At 44.6% G+C, this 24,400-nt stretch overlaps 1 protein-coding gene across 2 annotated transcripts in view; it reads right to left on the reverse strand.

Moving 5' to 3' along the window:
• The window catches only part of LOC145349531 (Krueppel-like factor 12), a 240,681-nt gene that overhangs the window by 25,363 nt on the left and 190,918 nt on the right, over positions 1-24,400 (reverse strand). For both annotated transcript variants that reach the window (XM_080198109.1, XM_080198107.1), the window contains one exon: positions 24,042-24,171. In XM_080198109.1, the coding sequence (XP_080054235.1) occupies positions 24,042-24,171 (130 nt within the window). The remainder of the gene's footprint in view (positions 1-24,041; positions 24,172-24,400) is intronic.

Consider the following 24,400-nt stretch of genomic DNA (forward strand, 5'->3'; position numbering starts at 1 on the left):
CTTTGTATTTACTGTTTTACCCATGCACACCCAGCAGTCAGGCAGGATTACCACAAACGCTCTTCGTAACTGACTGCGGGAGAAAAATATTGACACAAGTACATTTGATTAATTGCTGTCAGATGAGAACAGCACTGATATTGTCCTTCACGCCACTGATAAAACACTCAAGTGTACTCAGGTTTTTTATTTTATTATCTGTACGCTGACGTGGTAAGCATTGGTTTTAAAATATAGCCTGAATGACCTTGGCTCGTTCAACAAGACATTAGATTATTGTACAAAACCCTCAGTGCAGTTGAAACCAGGATCTTGTGGTGCTTAATGCATGTGGCTATAATCAGATATATTCCTGATCCAGGCCCGGCATTTAAATCTTCACAGATTGCATGAGGTTTGCAGAATCGCCATGCTCTTCACCTCAGTTGCAACTGATGAGCAATTGAGCATAAAAGGGAGAAAATGCTGGATAAACTCAGCCGGTCTGTGGAGAGAGAAACAGAGTTAACGTTGCGAGTCCGTATGACCCTCCCACAGAACTGAAGAGGGAGAGAAATGTAATGAATGAGCACTCGGCATGTCGTAACATTCAAGGCTCTAGGCCATGTGCTGGTAGATGGGATTACGTGGGAGTTTAGGGGCGGAATTCTCCGGCCACACTGGTTTAAAAGCTGGAAATTCCCGCCCGACCATCAGTGGCGTTTCACATTCTCCGCAGCCAGCCCGCTAAAATTCAAGTGGTGGATGGGATGGGAGAATTCTGGCCCAGGTACTTCTCTCATGTTGGTGCAGACTTGATGGGCTGAAGGGCCTGTTAGAATCCCTACAGTAGAAGGAGGCTATTTGGCTCATTGATTCTGCATCAATCACAATCCCACCCAGGCCCTATTCTCGTAACCCCACATATTTACTTTCCTAAGTCGCTGACATTTGGATCAAATTATCAAGGCCAATCAACCTAACCTGCATTGCTTTGGACTGTGGAAGGAAACTGGAGCACCTGGAGGAAACCTGTGCAGACATGGGGAGAATGTGCAAAGACAGTTACCTGAGGCCAGAATTGAACCCGGGTCCCTGGCACTATGAAGCAGCAGTGATAACCCTGCACTCTGTGATCCTATGAATTATACAGTGGGAGAGGTGAGTGGATAGAACGGAAGGTCAGATAACTGAGCATGTTTATTTTAAGCCCTATTTACGATGATCGAGATAAATCTCAAGCCATTCCGCCCCACTGTGGTACAGATCAGGAGGGTCACAGTTTCCAGCATATCAGAATTTATCTATGGGAAGGCTAGTTAGTCAGCTGTTGCCTCACAGCGCAAGGGACCCGGGTTCAATTCCAGCCTAGGACTACTGTCTGTTTGGAGTTTGCATATTCTTCCCCATGTCTGCGTGGGTTTCCTCCAGCTGCTCCGGTTTCCTCCCAAAGTCCAAAGATGTGCAGGTTAGGTGGATTGGCCATGCTAAATTAACCCTTGTGTCAGGGAGATTAGCAGGGTAAGTATGTGGGGTTGCAGGAATAGAGTCTGGGTGGGATTGTGGCCGGTCTATTTTATTCTATTCTAGTGATTAGGAGTGATGCCTCCGGGGACTGGGATGGGCGAATCTAAGCAACTTGGGGTTTCTATCCCTCACCTCTTGTCCCCCGTACCCCGGTGGAAATATTTGTATGTGCTGTCAGATAGTGAGGATCGTCACTAGACTCCGCCATGCTGCTATAATGGTTCAATAACCTTCCGAGCAGAATAAAACTGTCAGAATTGCTCAACGCACAAGGAATTCCTGCTTTTCCTTGCTACCAACAAAACTCATTTCCTTCTTGTCAATGAGAGAGGAGGGGCTGAAGTTTGTTGACTTTGTCAGAATTGATATTACCTGGTTACTCGCTAATGCCGGTGATCAGTATGCTAGTCACTGTGGTTTGTTAACTGTGCAGCAGAGCCTGCAGAGCACTTCGCTGCATTGCACCATATCCTGGGAACATAACCGCGGACAAATTATTAGACTGCTGCTTGGGCTGACTCTACACCGTCGACCAAGAAGTGTTGCGGTAAACCAACACCATCCAGGACCAGACAGCCCGCACGATTGGCACCCCTTCAATATTCACTCCTTCCTCCACTGACGCAGTGTGTGCCATTCACAAGACGCACTGAAGAAACTAACACAACAGCACCTTCCAATGTCACAACCACAGCTGTCCAGAAGGAAAAGGGCAGGGGATGCAATGTAAAGATGCAGCTCAAAGATGTGCAGTTAGGTTGATTGGCCAGGCTAAATTGCCCGTTTGTATCAGGGGAGATCAGCAGGGTAAATACATGGGGTAAAAGCAAATTACTGCGGATGCTGGAATCTGAAACCCAAAGAAAAAATGCTGGAAAATCTCAGCAGGTCTGGCAGCATCTGTAAGGAGAGAAAAGAGCTGACCTTTAGAGCCCAGATGACCCTTTGCATTTTTTCTCTAAATACATGGGGTTACGGGGATGGGGCCTGGGTGGGATTGTTGCCCAGTGCAGGCTCAATGGGCTGAACAGTCTCCTTCTGCCCAGTAGGGATTCTATAATTCTATGGTTCAAACACCATCATCCACAAGTTATCCTGCAAGTCACACACCATCCTGATTCTATGATAATATGGTTATGTTTTTTTAAAATCTTGCACAAGCCCTGTGATCTGTACGATTGAATTCCAAACAGTATTTCTGGGACTCTGGAATAATACACAAATGACTTGCTGATTCTGAGACACAACGCATTCACTCAGTAGACTTCCCCCCTTTTCCTTATGTACTAATCAAGGTGGCCTTGGTCAGACAGCTTCTCTCAGATACACCGAGTATTTTTTTTCAAAAAAAAGGTCTCATTTATTTATTTTTATCCACCAGGAATTGTGAAAAATCCTGCAATTGGCACTTTCTGTGGACATGCTGAGACCAGCTCTTGAGGTTCAAATTCAGAACCTCTCTCCCAATGCGTCAAGCTAAGTTCTCTGGTGGTTTTGATTGAATGTTATTCATAGAATCACGGATCACAATGCAAACAAGGAGGCCAATCACTCCACTGTGCCTATGCTAGCCCTTTGAAAGATCTCTGTCCATAGCCCTGGAATTAGTATATACTGATACTGTATATTGAATAGAATTGTAGAATCCCGAGAGTGCAGAAGGAGGCCATTTGGCCCATTGAGTCTGCACCGACAACAATCCCATCCAGACCCTATCCCATTAATCCCACATATCCCACCTGTGCAGCAGGTGATCAAGAAGGTGAATGGAATGTTGGCCTTTATCGTGAGGGAGATGGAATATAAAAGCAGGGAGGTCTTGCTGCAACTGTACAAGGCTCTGGTGAGGCCGCAACTGGAATACTGTGTGTAGTTTTGGTCCCCTTATTTGCGAAAGGGTATATTGGCCTTGGAGGGAGTACAGAGAAGATTCACCTGGTTGATACTGGAGATGAGGGGGTTAGACTATGAAGAGAGATTGAATAGACTGGGCCTGTACTCGTTGGAGTTTAGAAGGCTGAAGTGGGATCTTATAGAGACGTATAAGGTAATGAAGGGGATGGATAGGGTAGAGGTAGAGAGATTCTTTCCGCTCAGGAAGGATAGCAGAACTAGAGGGCACAGCCTCAAAATAAGGCGGGGGACAGTTTAGAACGGAGTTGAGGAGGAACTTCTTCACTCAAAGGGTGGTGAATCTCTGGAATTCTCTGCCCATTGAAGTGGTGGAGGCTGCCTCGTTGAATATATTTAAGTCACGGGTAGATAGGTTTTTGATAGGCAAGGGAATTAAGGGTTATGGGGAGAAAGGAGGAAAGTGGAACTGATCCACTTCAGATCAGCCATGATCTTATTGAATGGCGGGGCAGGCTCGAAGGGCTAGATGGCCTACTCCTGCTCCTATTTCTTATGTTCTTATATTTACCCTTCTAATTCCTCTGACACCAAGGGGCAAGATAGCATGGCCAATTCATCTAACGTGCACGTCTTTGGACTGTGGGAGGAAACCGGAGCACCCGGAGGAAGCCCACGGAGACAGCGGGAGAAAGTACAAACTCCACAGAGACAGCGACCCAAGCTGGGACTTGAACCTGGGTCCTTGGCGCATAACATTTAAATCAATGGTACAGAACTAAGTTGTTATGTGCCATTCACAATAGTATATGGACTTTGTTCGGAGCCTATCAATACATCCTCAGTGTTCTATTTTTGGCAATACCCAGAAGAGGGACATTATATTCATTGCCGTTCGCAAAGAGGACTCAATTTTGTTGCAATGCAGGCCACCTCTGCCACCTTGTGGCTTACAATGGAAATGCAACCTCAGTCAGCCTGAACTGATAAAAGTGGAAAAACATAGAATAAAGTTTAGTTATTTACTGGTGTCACAAGTAGGCTTACATTAACACTGCAATGAAGTTACTGTGAAAATCCCCTAGTCACCACACTCCGGCGCCTGTTTAGGTACACTGAGAGAGAATTTACCGTGGCCAATGCACCCATCCAGCACATCTTTCGGACTATGGGAGGAAACCAGAGCACCTGGAGGAAACCCACGGGGACAACATACAAACTCTGCACAGACAGTGACCCAAGCCGAGACTCCATCCCAGATCCCTTGTGCTGTGAGGCAGCAGTACTAACCACTGTGCCACTGCGTTACTAGTGGTTCCCAGTAACATGCAAAGGATGGGATTTAGATAGTGGTCTTTCCCTGTCTCCAGGGAGAGCAAATCTCGTCACAGCCAATGTGACAGCAAATACAGAACATTAATCATCATAACACACGACATGGTGGCACAGTGGTTAGCACTGCTGCCTCACAGCACCAGGGACCTAGGTTCAATTCCTGGCTTGGGTCACTGTGTGGCGTCTGCACATTCTCCTCGTGTCTGGGTGGGTTTCCTCCAGGTGCTCTGGTTTCCTCCCACGTTCCAAAGATGTGTGGGTTCGGTGGCTTGGCCATGCTAAATTGCCCCTTAGTGTCAGGGGGATTAGCAGGGTAAGTGTGTAGGGTTACAGGAATAGGGCCTGAGTGGGATTGTGGTTGGTGCAGATTCGATGGGTTGAATGGCCTCCTTCTGCACTGTAGAGATTCTATAATTCTAGATGCAGGCAGAAAGAATGATATTTAGAGCCATTGAAGTTTACAGCATGGAAACAGGCCCTTCGGCCCAACTTGTCCATGCCGCCCTTATTTATTTTTTAAAAACCCCTAAGTTAATCCCAGTTGCCCGCATTTGGCCCATATCCCTCTATACCCATCACACCCATGTAACTATCTAAATGCTTTTTAAAGGATAAAATTGTACCTGCCTCTATTACTACCTATGACAGATTTATCCAGATCAGGGATGTATTAGCTTTCTGCACATGAAGCAGACAAAAGATTTATTGAACACTTCTGCAAGGGAAAGCTTTCTTCTCTAAAAGATGTTACTTCAGAAACATTTCCCTTTAGATTACTCTGCGTGGGAGTAAGCACTGAGATGGCTTCGTACTCCACACCAGAAGGGGGCAGTAATCTGGATTTCAAGTTGCTCTTCTTTCTGAGGCCAACTCCCTTTCTGCCCAAAAACATTTTGGAAGTTTGTGTTTTAGTTTGAAATGTTATTTAGTTCATATTACTTGACGTATACTATTAATACATGCATGGAAAGGAGGCATTTGCAGGGCTATGGGCAGAAACAGGGGAGTGGGACTCATGGTATAGTTCATTTGAAGAGCTAGCATTGCATGTTAGGCTGAATGGTTTTTCCTCCATGCTGTATGATTTGAGGGTGTAATGACTTCAATTAGACCATTGAGGTTGGACCATTGGAAAATGAACTCTCTGATTAAGGAGTCAATTGATGGGCCTATCTATCCTTGTATGTGACTGGGAATATCAGTTCCTCTGGCAGTCCCGAGGATAGACTGCTCGCACTCTGTGTCCTGCTGTTGGAATTGTAAATAAAGGGGTTTTGGTGAATGGGCTTCTGATTCTGTAGTCTTATTACAGGGGGCATACAGAAGTTATGGAGTCATAGAGGTCTACAGCATTGAAATAGGCCCTTCAGCCCAACTTGTCCATACTGCCCTTTTTTTAAACTCCTAAACTGGTCCCAATTGTCCTCAGTTGACCTATATCCCTCTATACCCATCTTACTCTGTAACTGTCTAAACACTTTTTAAAAGACAAAATTGTACCCGCCTCTACTACTACCTCTGGCAGCTTGGTCCAGTCACTCACCATTCTCTGTGTGAAAAAATTGCCCCTTTGGACACTTCTGCATCTCTCCCCTCTCATCATAAACCAATGCCCTCTAGTTTTAGACTCCTCTACCTGTGGGAAAAGATATTGACTATCTAGCTCATCTATGCCCCTCATTATTTTACAGACCTCTATAAGGTCACCCCTCAGCCTCCTACGTTCCAGAGAAAAAAGTCTGAGGCTATCCAGCCTCTCCTCATAACGCAGACCATTGAGTCCTGATAGCTTCCTAGTAAATCTCTTCTGCACTCTTTCTAGTTTAATAATATCCTGTCTATAATAGGGTGACCAGAACTGTACACAGTTGCAAAATTATACCTAAAGGGTGTGACTTTGTAAAAAAAACAATGAAAACTGTAAACTTCATTAAGCATTAGAAAGCACATTATTTGGATACTCTTGATCAACTTTTGTGTCTGGGCAGTAGGAGTAGGTGTTGGAGCAAGAGAGCGGGTTCAGCTCAGGTTCACTGCTTGCTGTCTGGAATGGGGAAAGAAAGATACAATACAAGATGTGAAAATCTGGACCTGCTTTGGAGCAGAATATTGAAGAGGGGGGTGTTTCAAAATGAAGGAAGACTGGAATGATGGTTATATGACTGAATTACACATCCAAGGGCTCACATTGATGATCTGGAGAATTGGGGTCAAATTCACACCATGATGCCTGGAGAATGTAAATCCAGTGAATTGAATAAAATGTGGAATAATGACTTAAATATCAGTAATGGCGATCATAAAAGTTCCAGATTGTTGTTATAAACAGATCCATTTGATTCACTATCATCCCTTTAGGTGCGTCAGGCACAGTGGTTAGCGGTACTGCCTCTCAGCGCCAAGGACCTGGGTTCAATTCCAGTCTCGGCTCACTGTCTAGTGTGAAGTTTGCACATTCTCCCCGTGTCTGCATGGGTTTCCTCTGGGTCCTCCCACAGTCCAAAGATGTGCAGGTTAGGCTGATTAGCTATGTTCAGTTGTATCTGATGTCAGGGGGATTAGCAGGATAAATGCGTAGGATTAGAGGAATAAGGCCAGGGTAGGATTATGGTCGGTACAGACTCGATGGGCCAAATGGCCTCCTCCTGTACTGGAGGGATTCTACGATTCTCTGAAATCCGCCATGGTCTGGCCTACAAGTGACTTCAAATCCACAGCAATGAGGCTTGTCTCTTTAACGCCCCCTGAAATGTCTGAAAAAGCCACTCAGTTGTCTAGGAATTGGCAATAAAAGCTGCAGATGACTACATTCCATGAACGTTTGAAATAAATGACAGAATCGCAAGTTTTCAGTGACTTCGGGGTCACGTATAACACACAGGGAACTCATGATGAAAAGCAGGAGATACAGCATTGTCAGCCTGTTGAATGTATGATGAGGGAAGAAACCATAGTCACACAAGAGAAAATGTACAGTAGCAAAAGGAAAAAGTGGCACAGGAATGTGAAATCTAGATGGGGATGCAAAGTAAGAACTCTCGTTTGTGTAGCCATGAAGTACCAGTGAACAGTGTAGCTTATTGTTGGGTTGTTATTTTATAGAATGTGCTTTAATGGTTAATTCATTTGCATCATTTAAATAAAATTCGTATGAACATAGAGCTGAAGCAGGCCATTCAGCCCCCATTCTGCCATTTAGTAAGAACTGATCTGATGATAACTTCATTTCTGCATCCTGCCTACTCCCCGATAACCTATCACTCCCATCCGAACAAGAAGCAGGAGTGGTTAATAATGTTAAACTTCTGCCTTTGTGAGGATGGCACAGTGGTTAGCGCCTCATAGCATCAGGGACCTGGGTTCAATTCCAGACTTGCATCACTGTCTTTGCAAAGTCTGCATGTTCTGCCCTTGTCTGCCTGGGTATCCTCCGGTTTCCTCCCACAGTCCGAAAGACACGCTGGTTAGGTGCATTGGCCATCCTAAATTCTCCCTCAGTATATCTGAACAGGCACCAGAATTTGGTGACTAGGGGATTTTCACAATAACCTCATTACAGTGTAAACGTAAGCCAACTTGTACCACTAATAAATCAACTTTAAACTAAAACACTCCCGCAGCATAAATTATCTGCATGCATAAAAGAATAGTGGCAATCACCTGAGAATTAGTTATTGGCTTCCTCTCAAAATCATAACAGCTTCTTTTTAGTTTTGATAACAGTTCCTGTGATATCTTTCAAAATTGCTGGTTTTGAATTAAATTTCATACAATCACAATTATGATGGTCACAATTAACTGTTAGCTACAAGAACTGGGTATTCAGTATCAGTTAAAATACACTGTACAGTGTTGTCCAATGAATAGTTAAAAAAGTTCCCCATACAGCATCTTTCATGTCCTTGGACATATGATACTGTGATTTTAAGAAACAGATTTTTATCATGTTTCTTGAAAGGGGTATGTTTAAAACTCAGCTGTTTTACATGGTGCTGGTTGGTCTGCACCAGGCAGCTCAAAATATCATTCAAATTACTTGGAATGTGCCAGGCACTTTACAAATGTTGCAGCAAGTTGTAGTCATAAATAGCTGAGAGGAAGAATAGTGAATCAAATGTGATCCCTTTTCAAATTCCAGAATCGGATTGAAGTCCTGATGTACACTAATCAGTTAATGAAAAAAACTGACCAGATCTGTATACTTGTGGTTTTATTTTTGCCTTCCCAGTGCCCTCATGTTGTGCACCCAGTGCTCAATGCTTCCATTCACTGCACACAAGTTCATACAAGCTCGCACCACCCCAACCAATCCTGTGTGAACATCCCATTGTCAGGCAGCACCACAGACTAACAGAAAGCCAAAACATCACATCAATCAAGTGCGCCCCCCCTCCTTACAACCGTTTGACACTGATGGAGGAAATAAACAGAAGGCAATAGGGATTAATATGGGGAGACAGATAGCCGAGTGGTATTATCGCTAGACTATTAATCCAGAAACTCTGCTAATGTTCTAGAGATCGAGATTTGAGTCTTGCCACAGCAGATTGTAGAATCTGAATTTAAGAAAAAGAGTATCTGGAATTAAGAATCTATTGGTGAGCTTGAACCCATTATTGACTGTTGGAAAAACCTATCTGGTTCACTAATGTCCTTTAGGGAAGGAAGTCCATACTTACCTGGTCTGGCCTACATGTGAATCCAGAGCCACGGCAATTGGTTGGCTCTCAACTGCCCTCGGGCAACTCGGGATGGGCAATAAATACTGGCCTGCCAGCGGGTAAAAACAATGATGTGGTGATGCTGGCGTTGGACTGGGGTGGGCACAGTGAGAAGTCTCACAACATCAGGATAAAGTCTAACAGGTTTATTTGGAATCACGAGCTTTCAGAGCGCTGCTCCTTCACCAGGTAAGTGATTCCGAAAGCCTGTGATTCCAAATGATCTTGTTGGATGTTAACCTGGAGTTGTGAGACTTTGTTCTGAACAATGAATAGGGCATTGACTTTTTGATATTAAAAAAGAGGAACTGAGCCTGGGAACCCCTCAAACTGACAACCCCCCCACCCACTCCTCATTAGGCTCCAGTGTTTAGCACTGAATGCACCCCTGCACTCTTGGCCCCCAATGTGAGAGGCATCACATTTTCAATAAAGTCTTTTCATGAATAGTCATGAAATTTGGTCATTTATTTTCCAAACAAAGAGGTGTTTTTGCAAGGTCTCTGACTCTCCCACTCACTGGCTTCTTTTCAGTTAGCAAGTCCGAGTTACACAATTTCATTCCACCATCAGGTTGACCAGAACCTGGTGCTGTGAAGTGACAATGAGGTTTATGCATAATTTCAAAGGTGCCACCTTCCTACAAAACTATGCACAAAGATCAAACCTGCCCAAGCCTTTACCATAACAAACCATGGTGCTGTCTTCATTACCCCTTCATTATTATTAATAATAATGCCTTGTTCTTGTATAGAAAAAAAAATCATTTGCAGGTCGTCAAGCAAAGCCAGCAAGCTGGCACTGCTTCTATCAGCGTGAGTGAAACACTCAGAGAAATAAATCAAGATCAATGTCCAACATGGAAGTTTTGGAAGGAAGATCCTGGCACCCTGCCTTGCAGTGTGTTGCCTGCAGGTGGCGACTGTTCCATTGGTTGTCAAACACGGCAATGTTCTACTCTACACAGCATGAGCTGACAGCACCACCTGCAGGTGTCGTGTGAGACTTACACCCCCCTCCCTTTGTTGCAATGTAGCTCTGTATAATGCGCAATGAACCACATATAGGATGCAATTTACAGCCGTTCTGTGTTGGAACAATTGCAATGATATTGCAAAGTCCAACTGGTGTCTATAAAAAGGAAGACCGAATAGAAAGTTTGCGGCTGATGTTTTTCACAGTACAATGATTTTCCATCGGTTCCCCACCTCCTCACATATCTGGAAGACTATTTTATTTAAACGCAGTAACACTTTCATTATTTTAAGCATCACTTTCTTTCTGCCCAATATGTGCTCTTCCCACATCAGTCTCTGCTCCTCACTCCAAATGGCATCATTACAGTTTTAAAGTTTATTTACTAGTGCCACAAGCAGGCTTACATTAATGTCACAGAATCCCTACAGTGCAGAAGGAGGCCATTCAGGCCATCCAGTCTGCACTGACCAGAGGCCTTATTCCCATAACCCCTCATTTATACCCTGCTAACCCCACACCCCCGGCACTTAACACTGCAACAAAGTTACTGAGAAAATCCCCTAGTCACCTCACTCCGGTACCTGATCGGGTACTTTGAGGGAGAATTTGGCACGGCCAGTGGACATAACCAGCATGTCTTACGGAACGTGGGAGGAAACCGGGGCACCCAGAGGAAACCCACGCAGGCATGGTGAGAATGTACAAACTCCACACAGACAGTGACCCAAGGTGGGAATTGAACCCGGGTCGCTGGCACTGTGACGCAGCTGTGCTAACCACTATGCCACCATGCCACCCGTAAAGCATTATCAACACCAAAAAGGCGCACAGGTCAAAATTTCATTTGTCGGCTGCTTAAGTTATTCTGAGATTAATTTAAAAAAATAGATTTTTGGTTATCCAATTTCACATATCACTGTGAGGGTTAAGTCTATCAACATCTGCCCATATTATTGAGTAACCAGATGCCAGGAGATATGCACGAGCAGTCTTGTTTTCTTGATTATGTTCCCTCCCCATTGCCTGTGGGGAAAACATTTCAACTTTAGCCCAGATTCACCTCTCCAAGGCATGGCCGGATCAATCTTTGCGAGGGATTGAAGATGGGAGCTGCCGTATGCTGACAGTGTCATGGGTTGTCTAATCATTGCACCATGTTTCCATAAAATAGCATTTTAAAATAGACCTTGTGGATCAGCATTTAATCTGCATTGCAATGTAGGATGCAAGTTGGGCCAGCAATCCCCTTCCTCTACCACAGCACAGTACCCTTCTGCAATATCTGGGAGAAGTTAACAATCTTGGAGTGCGACACTGAGGTGTGGTATCTAAGGAAGGATGTGCTGACCTTGGAAGGGGTCCAGAGCACGTTCACGAGAATGATCCTGGGAATGAAAGGCTTGATGCACGAGGGGCATTTGAGGACTCTGGGTCTGTACTTGGAGGGGAGGGATCTCACTGAAACTTACAGAAAACTGAAAGGCCTGGGTAGAGTGGATGTGGGATAGATATTCCCATTAGTCGGAGAGACTGGGATCCGAGGGACAGCCTCAGAGTAAAGGGACAACCCTCTAGAACCAAGATGAGGAGAAATTTCTCTAGCCAGAGAATGGTGAATCTATGAATTCATTGTCACAGAAGGCTGTGGCGACCAGGTCACTGAGTGTATTTAAGACAGAGATAGGTAGGTTCTTGATTGATAGGGGGAATCAAAGGTTACGGGAAAAGGCAAGAGAATGGAATTGAGAAAAATATTAGCCGTGATTGAATGGTGGAGCAGACTCAATGGGCTGAATGGCCTCATTCTGCTCCTATGTCTTATGGTCTAACTGCCCTGGCAGGAGAGATGAAATCTGACAGTAGGTCCTAATGTTATGGTTTTCTGCACTTTCCAGTGATTGATTTATCAGAAGATTTCAGAGAGTGTCATACAGAATGAAAACCATCTGCTCTGTGCCAATGAGTGCCCAGTCCCATACCTCAGCCTTTTTAAATTCTTCTTCTTTTTGGACATGGGCATCGCTGGCTGGCCAGCATTTATTGCCCATCCCTAGTTGCCCTTGAACCGAACAGCTTGCCAGTTGACAGTCAAACACATTGCTGTGGCTCTGGGGTCACGTGTAGGCCAGACCTAGGGAAGGGCAGCCGATTTCCTTCCCTAAAGGACATCAGGGAACCAGATGGGTTTTCCGACAATGGTTTCACGGTCATCAGCAGACTCTTAATTCCCAGTATTTTTTAGTGCATTCAAACTCCACCATCTGCTGCGGCGGGATTCGAATCCCATAACACTAGCTGAGTTTCTGGATTAATAGTGCAGTGATAATACCACTAGGCCATTACATACCTTACAAGGAATGGGTTAGATCAGAGTAATAGCAGAAAGGATAGAATTTTCTAATCCCTCAATCCTCTGAAACAAAATAGAAACTCTGCCTTGTTGGACTAATAATTGGGTTTTTCCTGAAGGCAGATTAAAAAAAAAATCGATGGAAATCAACCTGTCTTTCAGTGTTCCGTTTGTTGTGACTCAGGAGTAAATTACTATTGGCTAATGTGTGTTGGGGACATAATGAACTTATTGATGAGAAGATGCAATGTTTGTGTTGGCTTTAATCCCTGTACTATGATGCAGAAGTGAAGCAATTGCAGATTGTAATCTCTACCGACAGCAGCAGTATGTTACTGTCAGGCTGCCCTGTTTGATGAAACCCTTCCCCACACTCTGGCATTACACCTATTGTCAATATTGTCACAAAGTGGAACACAGGAAAGCAGCAGCTTGCATTGATATAGCGCCTTCCACAACTCCCAAAGTGTTTCATAGCCAACAAAGTAAACTTTTTTTTTTGGCGGCACTGTGGTTAGCTTCAGGGACCGGATTTCAATTCGCAGCTTCAGTGGCTGTGTGGAGTTTGCACGTTCTCCCCGTGTCTGCGTGGGTTTCCTCCCGACGCTCCGGTTTCCTCTCACTGTCCAAAATATGTGCAGGTTAGGTGGTTTGGCTGTGCTAAATGGCACCTTAGTGTTCGGGAGACTAGCTAGGATAAATGCATGGAGTTACGAGGATAGGATTGTGGTCAGTGCAGACTCGATGGGCAGAATGGCCTCCTTCTGCACAGTGGAATTCTATGATTCTACCAGTGATGAAAGGTAGTGAATGGTGGCAATCAATTTACATGTAGCAAGGTCCCACTAACAACAGCAAGAGAACGAATGAAATTCATTCTTTCACATTGTATCTCCTTTCAAAAACACGAGATGTCCCAAAGCGCTTTGTGGTCAATTATATATTTTTGAAGCATTGTCAATGTGGGGACGAGGCAGTCAAGATGCTTGCACCAAACTCCCACTAACAGCAATGTGGTAATGATCTGATTATCTGCTTTTTTCAAAATGTTGGTCCAGGTATCAGTATTGACCTGGATAATGCCCCCTCCCCACCCCCCTCCTCCCTTTGCTGAGAGGGCAGGCAGAGTCCAGGTTTAACATCGCACATGAAAGATGAAGCTCTGACACTGCAGCACTCCCTTGGCGCTGCTCTGTCGGCTTTTCGATATTCGCATTCTCTGGCCTCAAGAGGGCGACTTGAACCCACAACCTTCTCACTCAGTGGTGAGGGTGCCACCAAAACTGAAGCAAAAAGCCTTGAACTAACATCTCAAACAAAAGACTAACAGCAAAGCTGCTCTCGGTGGTCTGTTATCATCATTGTGGGTCTTAGAAGAGGCTGTGCTTTGTTAGGATTGATAGATGCCGTTGGACGCCCCGCTGTTTTACCTTTTATTGAACGCTCTATCAACTAAGTCCCCTCCAATTCGATTTTCATGTTTGCCGACGACACCACCGTAGTGGGTCGGATCTCAAACAATGACAAGACGGAGCACAGGAATGAGATAGTGAATCTGGTGAACTGGTGTGGCAACAATAATCTCTCCCTCAATGTCAACAAAACGAAGAAGATTGTCATTGACTTCAGGAAGCGTAAACAAGAACATGCCCCTGTCTGCATCAATGGGGATGAAGTAGAAAGGGTTGAGAACTTCAAGTTTTTAGGTGTCCAGATCACCAACAACCTGTCCTGGTCCCCCCATGCCGACATTATAGTTAACAAAGACCACCAACACCTCTACTTTCTCAGAAGACTTTGGCATGTCAGCTACGACTCTCACCAACTTTTACAGATGCACCACAGAAAGCATTCTTTCTGGTTGTATCACAGCTTGGTACGGCTCCTGCTCTGTCTAAGATCACAAGGATCTACAAAAGGTCATGAATGTAGCCCAATCCAACAGGCAAACCAGCCTCTCATCCACTGACTCTTGCCTACACTTCCTACTGCCTTGACAAAGCATCTGCCATAATTAAAGACCCCAGGCACCCCAGACATTCTCGCTTCCATCTTCTTCCTTTGGGAAAAAGATACAAAAGTCTGAGGTCATGCACCAACTGACTCAAGGGCAGCTTCTTTCCTGCTGCTGTCAGATTCTTCGATGGACTTACCTTGTATTAGCTGATCTTTCTCTACACCCTAGCTATGACTGTAACACTACATTCTGCACTCTCCCGTTTCCTTCTCTATGAACGGTATGTTTTGTCTGCAATAATGACAATAATAAGTCAAATGCAGCACAAGGCTTGGCACGAGGCTTCCAATGGAACTATCATGTGATCTTATATCACTCACGATGTAGATCTAATATTAATCCGTTATACCTGAAGCGGTACACTTAAGTTTTAGCCTAGATGAAGTGCTCGAGTTTTTGCAGTGGGCTTGAACACTTGACTTTCTGACTCAGAAGCAACAGAGCTACCACTGAGATAAACCTGACATCAATAGGAAAGCTTAAGGTCTTCCATTATGCTGTGTCCACCATCACTGACACAGCTGAGAGATTCTGGCTTCAACTCACTGAGACAACTCATTGGTCAGTTTTGAACCAAATGGGAGTTCAAAGCCGCGATTCTGCGGCCTCCCCGCCGTGTGTTTCCTGTTGGCGGGAGGTGGCTCTTTGTTCGCTCGTGGCGGGGTTCTCTGGTCCTGACACAGTCATCGAGAATTCCCATTGACATCACCCCAATCCGCAGGAAACCCACTGGTCCACTGCCAGCAGGGCTGGAGAATCCCACCGGCATGAAGGGTCGGAGAATGTTCAGCCTTATGTTCAGCTGCTGAGTTTCAGAGCTAACAATAGCTCTGGTAGAAAGGTGGTTTGACAACCAAAAATGAGCAGACAGCATAATCCCCCCACACTCAAACTCTGAGCTGAAATGGTTCGATGGAACAGAATCAGGAAAACCTTGACAGGACTCCAATTTAAGATGAAGTCTAGTTTAAGTTTACTTATTAGTGTCACAAGTAGGCTTACATTAACGCTGCAATGGAGTTACTGGGAAAACGTGGCACACAATGGGGTACAATGGCGCGATCAAATACAACTTCACTTTGATATGTTTCCAACACTATAGGTCAGAAAGATTTATTTCCTCATCAGTATATGATAGTGAACCCTGATTCACCACAAGTCATGCTGTTTCTCATTAAGTTCATTTTTCACAGTTAACATTCATTCTATTTTATCGATTGTTTTACTTTCAAGTATGGCAGCAGTGGCTTAGAAGTGATTTATTGGCAACTACAACACTAATGAATAGCGTAGGTTTGCTTTTTCACATTATTCAGTGTCTTGTGGTTTAAAGAATTGGCACAGTGGTTAGCACTGCTGCCTCATAGTGCCAGGGGCCTGGTCTCAATTCCAGTCTTGGATGACTGTCTGGAGCTTGCATGTGCTCTCTGCGTCTGCATGGGTTTCCTCCGGGTGCTCCGGTTTCTTCCCACAGTCCGAAAGACATGCTGCTTAAGTGCATTGACCATGCTCAATTCTCCCTTAGTGTACCTGAACAAGTACCAGAGTGTGGTGACTAGGGGATAGAGAACAGAACATAGAAAATCTACAGCACAAACAGGCCCTTCGGCCCACAAGTTGCGCCAATCATATCCCTACCTACTAGGCTTATCTATAACCCTCAATCCTATTAAGTCCCATGTACTCATCCAGAAGTCTCTTAAAAGACCCTATCGAATTTGCCTCCACTAGTATTTTCACAGTAACTTCATTGCAGTGTTAATGTAAGCCTACTTGTGACAATAATAAATAAACTTCAAACTTTATGAGAAAGAATGGCAAAAGATAGGTCAGCGAGCAACATCATTTGCTCGACAGATTGATGTCCATTCCAGACCTCAGTCACAATTGCCAAAATTTTACATGTGAAATTTATAGGCAGCACAGTGACACAGTGGCTAGCACTGCTGCCTCACGGTGGCAGGGACCCTGGTTTGATTCCCGGCTTGGGTCACTGTCTGTGCGGAGTCTGCACATTCTCCCCGTGTCTGCGAGGGTTTCCTCCAAGTGCTCAAGTTTCCTCTCACAGTCCAAAGATGTGCGGGTTAGGTAGATTGACAATGCTAGTGTCAGGGAGATTAGCAGGGTAAATATGTGGGGTTATGGGAATAGGGCCTGGGTGGGATTGTTGTCGGTGCAGACTCAATGGGCCGAACGGCCTCCTGTATGGCGCTGTATGGATTCTATGAGTCTATATGTCGCCTATAAAACTTGTTATCAATGTGCCTTGAATCCTTTCTTCTCACAAGAATTGCAATGGCTGATTCTGCAATGAAACATCAAAGCGAGGTTGTGTTTAACAACACTAATTCACTGAACACACCCAGTCCACACTGTACTGAGAGAATAGGATTTAAAGAAATCAAATCCCTCTGATTAGTGTTGAGAGGACAACCAGCAGCCAATTTGCTCCAACAAGGAGTCACACACAACAGATTGGCCAAGTAACCCGTCTTTGATAAGACAAAGAAGTATTGTTGATGCTGGGAATCTAAAATAAAATACAGGAAAAGCTGTGAACACTCAAACTGGGAAGCATCAATGGGAGAAGGAGAGAAACAGAGTTCATGTTGCAGACTAATGATTTTTCATCCAAAATGAACTGGGAGGCCATAGAATCCCTACAATGCAGAAGGAGGCCATTCTGCCCACTGAGCCTGCACTGACAATAATCCCACCCTATCCCCATGTATTTACCCTTCTAATCCCCCGACACTAATTTAGCATGACCAATCCACCTAACCTTACACATCTTTGGAGAAAACCGGAGCACCTGGAGGAAACCCACACAGACATGGGGAGAACATGCAATCTCCAAACTGAATTAAACCTGGGACCCTGGCGCTGTGAGGCAACAGTGCTGCCCGTCACTGACCTGGAAACACTAACCCAGTTTCTCTCTCTCTCTACCCTCTCTCCAAAAAAAAGCTGCCTCACCTGCTGACATTTCTATACTTTCTCTGATCTGATTTCTGTCTTTGGTTGAAGTTGGAATGTTGGCCAGGACATCAGGATTCCCCGATTTGTGAAAGGCGCCGTGGGAACTCATTTTACATCTATTTGAGCAGGTTGGTGGGTTTTCCGTTAAATGCATCATTAGAACATAGCAAATTTACAGAACAGGGTGCGGCCATTCAGTTCTGTCTTGGCTGAAGAAAAGCTGTCCAGCCTAATCCCACTTTCCAACTTGTGTAACGTGACCTTGTAGGTTACAGCTCTTCGAGTGCCGAGCCCAGTGCTTTTAAAATGTGATGAGGGCTACTATTCTTTCAGGCCATGAGTTTCAGGCCACAACCACCTCCTCAACTCTCTTCAAATCGTTCTACCAATTATGTTAAATACACAGTTCCTGGTTATTGACCACTGCCGATGGAAATAGACCCTTCCTATCCAATCTTTCCGGGCCCCTCATCATTTTATACACCTCAACCACATCTCCCCTCAGCCCCTGTGCCAACGAAAACAACCACAGTTTTTGATAAGCGAGGGGATTAAAGGTTATGGGGAGAGGGCGGGAATGTGGAACTGAGCCACGACAGATCAGCCATGATCTTATTGAATGGCGGGGCAGGCTCGAAGGGCTAGATGGCCTACTCCTGCTCCTATTTCTTATGTTCTTATGTTCTATCCAATCTTGCCCCACAGCTACAATTCTCCATTCTTGGCATCGTTCTCACAAAATCAGTCTGCACTCTCGGTTTGATCACATCTTCTGGAAAGTCCTGGGCCATCGGCGAGAATGGGGGAGTCGGCAACTCGATGGAAAGTCTCAGCAGAAAGTAAGAAAATAAGTAGTGGCTCGCTGGCTAAAGATGCCCGCTAACAATGGCTGACTATTTTAATGCTGGCTACTGGAAAACCCACCAGGCGGCACGTCTGCCTCTTGTCCTTTTGCTGGGGCTGTCTCAGCACATAATAAAGGGTGCTTTTGCAATGGCTCGAAAGCTACCTTGTTATTGGAGGTGGCCACAAAACAATGAGTATGAATGGACCGTGCTTGAAGTAGGTTTATTTATAAAGTTGGAGAAAAGCCAGCCAGCCAGCCAGACCTGATTGTAAACTTTCTCATAAACACCTCGGGCTCACTTCCTGTTGCTTTGCAGTTTGGAAGGTCACCTGTTGCTTTTGGCCGGACGCCAGGCTGGGGCTGAACAGACATTGTAGAATCCGTTAGAAACTCGAAGGGTCTGTTCTTGCAAGTATCAAGAATGATGGCAGGCCGATGTGTCGGCTCAACGAAAGCGGTAATTCTGTCGCGAGCGATGGGATTCTTTTCCAATCTCTGAACTGTACAATCAGTCTTTTAAAACAGGATAAAGATTCATACAAATACTATCAGCATCATTTAACTTTGCTCTTTTAAATGTAAATGGAAAGCCTGAAAACCGCTCTGATTTGTGAAATGTTACTTTTCCTTTTGAAAGGAAATGTTCTGTATCTTTTTGACTATTAATAGACTGGTGATCTAATCTTGGGTCTAATCTGTGCTCTGTGATTTGCTTGGGTTCATTTTCAACATTCATTGCCATCTCTACGCTATCTCTTTAGTCTTGCTCAGCTCATTGTTGCATTTGTCAAACATACTAAAAGAAAAATTGTGTCAGATTAAGTGTCTTAAGGATATTTTAGAATCATGCTTACTGCCTTGAATGGGAACAGTTATCCTAATGTAAGGTTTTTTTTTTGGTCTTCCTCTGAGTTTGTAGTCACAGGGTGGCACAGTGGTTAGCACTGCTACCTCACAGTGCCAGGGACCCAGGTTCAATTCTGGCCTCAGGTCACCACAGCCTGTGTGGAGTTTGCGCATTCTCCCTGTGTCTGTGTGGTGTGCCTTTGGCAACTTGCACAGTCCAAAGATGTGCAGGTTAGGTGGAATTGCTATGGTAAAATGCAGGATAACTAGATGGGGTTAAGGGCACAGGGCCTGGTAAGGATTGTTGTCAATGCAGGCTTGATGGGCCAAATGGCCTCCTTCTGTACTGTAGGGATTCTACGTTTCTATATATGGATATGCTGCTAAATTTCCAACACTCAACCCCTCTGCAATAAAGGTCTATGTAAACACTCAGTCAGACATTATGATCTATGATACACATTGAGGGAACGTCAAAAACGACAGCAGTCCTACATTTACTTTTAAAGCTTCATGTGCTTGTTATTAAATAACAGATCCAGCTTTGAGATTTCCGCCCGTATCCATTAGAGGCTGGAAAACAGTGTTCAGGAATTTTCATGTTTTTTGGCTTTGAAAAGAAAGAGACCTGCACATCCAAACATGTGTGACTGTACAAATTCCGAGAAAGACCAAAAAAAAATTATATTGTGCGTACAAGATGATCAAAGGATTGGATAGGGTGGACAGTGAGAGCCTTTTACCTCGGATGGTGATGGCTAACACAAGGGGACACAGTTTTAAATTAAGGGGTGGTAATTATAGGACGGATGTCAGAGGTAGGTTCTTTACTCAGAGGGTAGTAAGGGCGTGGAATGCCCTGCCTGCAGCAGTTGTGGACTCGCCAACTTTAAGGGCGTTCAAATGGTCAGTGGATAGGCATATGGATAACATTGGAATAGTTTAGGTTAGAGGGTCATTAGATTGGTTCCACTGGTTGGTGCAACATCGAGGGCCGAAGGGCCTGTACTGTGCTGTAACGTTCTATGTTTTATGTTCTATGTAACTATTCCGATTCAAGGCAGTAAACATCTTAATTCTAAAATTAAGGCACTTTATCTGACACAATTTTTCTTTAATATGTTTGACAACTGCAACAATAAGCCGAGCAGGACTAAAGGTTGCTGGAAACTTAGCACAACCTCAGGGCATCTCACAGCTCTCCACAGCCACTGAAATACTTCCTTCAAAGTGGAGTTACCGACGTGAGGTGGAAAATTTGGCAGCCGATTTGCGCACAGCAAGGCCCCGCAGGCATTGGGTGGTGATGAATTAGCACGTCAGCCATGGCCCTGTTAGTAACAACTCACATTTTGTTTCCAGAAGGTTACGAGTTCAAGTTGCACTCCAGACACCTGAGGACCAGGATTAAGGCACCCTAGTGCAACACTGAGGGAAATGCTGCACTGAGGGGTGAGGGGAATGTGAGGAAGGGGGCGGTGGTAGAGAGTCTACGATTCACCAAACTAACTGGGGCAAAGGCTCAGAATACTGAGACAGTTCAGTTAACCAGTTGGCACTTGACGGTTCCTATGGTTGCCTTTGATCTGCATTTGGTGACCACGCACACACAGATTAAACATTCTGAAACTGGGGCAGTGGTTAATTATTTTTCTCCTCTTGCCTCTTCAGTCACCAATGTGTTGATATTTTTGACCAGATACGGTCAATGTTGACGTCTTTGCAGAACACATCTGTTCAGGCTGCCAGCATCACCCTGAAGCTTCAAATTGTCTTTCATTTTTCAATCTTTCACCGTGCTGTCAAACTATCTCTACTGAACCGTTCCAGTGAAGCGCAACACAGGTTTGAGGAACCCCATCTCATGTTTCAAATCAGTATTTCATAGCCTGCCAGACTCAATATTGAAATCTACAATTTCAGAGCAGGCGAGACTCGCAGAACGGCATTCTCTGTTGGCCTCAGGTGCAATCTTATAAGCTTCGGGCAGGCGTGCTGGTAAAATTCTGGCTGTTGACTCTCTTGTCCTCTCCACAGATGCTGCCTGACCTGCTGAGCGTTTCCTGCATTTTCTACTCACGCACTTGACAGCTAAGTCAGTTAGAGCGATTTAATTGGAGTGACTGCAGGGAAATCCTTGGGAGGGATAGTGGCTAATGAATGTAGCAGTATATCTTATTGCATTATTTTAATAATATGTTCCTGAGAGGGGTAAGAATTGGAAAATTGTACTCATACTTTCTGAAATGACAACTGTAGATGACCCCTTACATTCTGAGAATAATGAGCAGAACATTTCTTGAAATATAATTTTAGGGTGGAATTTTTCCATCCTGCCCGCTGCGGGAATCATAGCAGGCGGGACAGGACCACACAAAGGCCCACTGACCTCAGGTGAGATTTTCCAATCTTGGGGTCAGCATGGTCAGAAAATCCTACTCTTAAAAACACCTGCTTACATTCTGAGAACTAGGAAGAATTATTTACAGAATATAATGTTATGTACGCTTCATGCAGTGCATAGTTTTGTTTTGTTGTGTGCAGGTTTGGTCTCCTTCTCTGAGGAAGGATGTTCTTTCTCTAGAGGGAGTGCAAAGAAGGTTTACCAGACTGATTGATGGGAAGGCGGGACTGACATACGAGGAGAGATTGGGTCGGTTAGGATTGAATTTACTGGAGTTCAGAGGAATGAGGGAGGATCTCACAGAAACCTACGAAATTCTAACAGGACTAGACATGATAAATACAGAAAGGATGTTCCTGGTAGTGGGCATGTCCAGAACTAGGGATCGCAGACAGTTTAGGACAGAGATGAGGAGAAATGTCTTCACACGGAGAGTGGTCACCTGTGGAATCTGGTACCACAGAAAGTAACTGAGGCCAAAACATGTAACTTCTCAACAAGCAGTTGATATAGCACTTGCGGTGAAGGAGATCAAAGGATATGGGGGGCGGGGGGGTGGGCACGATCAGGCTATTGAGTTGGATGACCAGCCATGATCATAATGTATGGCGGAGCAGGCTTGAAGAGCCGAATGGCCTACTCCTTCTCCTATTTTCTATGTACAATAACAATTAGATACACCACAGGCACGTATACGATTTGTGTTTAGAAGATACACATTTTATCGAGGCTCTGCCACAATGTTAGTATCACAGATAATCGGGAAGTAAAACTTTGTTTAGAATAACTACTTTATCTATTTCCCGTAAAATAACAATATGCCCTAAGGTGCTTTACAAGTGTTACTAAAAAAAATTGACACAGTCAATAGTAAGAAGTTTATGCTGAACATACACAAAACACTAGTTAGACCTCAGCTGGAGTATTGTGTACAGTTCTCAACAGGAAGGATAAGAATGCATTGGAGAGAGTGCAGAAGAGGTTTACAAGGATGGATCCAAGAATGAGAAACTTCAGTTATGAAGATACACTGGAGAGGTTGGGACTGTTCTCCTTGGAGAGAAGAAGGCTAAGAGGTGATTTAGGAACATGGGAATTAGGAACAGAAATAGGCAAATTCAGTCCTTCCAGCCTGCTCTGCCATTCAGTCAGATCATGGCTGATCTCTCCCTGATCTCAAATCCACCTCCTCATCTGTTCCCTTTATCCCTTTTCACCACCCTCTGTGAGAAGTAAGGTGGAGGCAGGTTCAATCGAGGCGTTCAAGAGGGCATTAGGTAATTAATTGAAATGAAACAATGTGCAGGGGTACGGGGATAAGGAAGGGGAATGGAACCAAGTCACTTCATTTGTTGGACCCGGTCATTGCTGGCTGACCAGCATTTATTACCCATCCCGTGTTGCTCAGGGCAGGTGAGAGTCAACCACATTGCTGTGGCTCTGGAGTCATAGGTAGGCCCAACTAGGTAAGGATGGCAGATTTTGTTCCCTAAAGGAATTATTGAACCAGATAGGTTTTCCTCAATGGTTTCATGGTCATCAGTAGACTCTTGATTCCAGATATTTTTTATTGAATTCAAATTCCACCATCTGCTGTGACGGGATTTGAACCTTGGTCCCCGGAACATTAGTTGAGTTTCTGGATTAATAGCCCAGCAATAATACCACGAGGCTATCTCCTCCCTTATAATGCTCATTTGGAGAGCTGGTGCAGACATAAGGGGCCAAATGGCCTCCTTCTGCACCGTGACAATTCTGCGATTCTGAGTCACTTAAGGAGATATGAGGCCTGATGAGCACTAGTTTGGCCAAAGGGACAGGTTTTAGGGAGTATCTTAAGGAAGAAAAGGGGGACGTGAAAAGTTTAGTGAGGGAGCTCCAGAACCGGGGGAAGTGGGGAGGGTGCTGAAATCACAGCTGGTAATGGTAGTGGGAGTGAAACGAAAACTGGGACGTTCAAGAGGGCAGAGTTAGTAGCCTGGAGATGAGGTGGGGTTGAGGTGATGGAAAGCTCTGAAGGCAAGGATGAGAATTTAAGAATCAATGTGTATAGTTGCATTGTGAGCCAATGTTGGGGGGTGGGGTGGTGGTCAGCGAGCATAGGAGGTGAACAGAACTGGATGCGTGTAAGGATATAGGTAGCAGAGCTTTGAATGGTCTCAAGGTTACTGAACATGTGTAAAATGCAAAGGAAAAGTTGTACTCACTCCTGTACAGCTCGTGCAATAGAGAGCGCTGTGGATCCAGTCTCATTAACACTGTCCAAAGTCACATTTGGCAGATCATCATCTTCGCTATCGCTCTTGATACGGCCAGGTGACAAGCTCCTCAGTTGTGCTGTAGGTAATGGATACATATCATTGCCTAATAATGGCTGGCACATATCTAACAAACTACCTCATATTCTTTCCTTTTGTTATTAAACATCGGCATTCGTCAGATTATTGAATTGAGGAGGGTTAAAACTCATCAAAAAGCTCCACATTGCAGCTCATTTCAGAAGTAAATATGTCGATTACACAGTGCAGGGTTTTCCCGTCCTTCTCACCAGCAAGATCTTCCGGTC

Source organism: Carcharhinus amblyrhynchos, chromosome 10 (genome assembly GCF_965287045.1).
Source record: "Carcharhinus amblyrhynchos chromosome 10, sCarAmb.v2.hapA, whole genome shotgun sequence".
NCBI classification, from domain to species: Eukaryota; Metazoa; Chordata; class Chondrichthyes; order Carcharhiniformes; family Carcharhinidae; genus Carcharhinus; species Carcharhinus amblyrhynchos.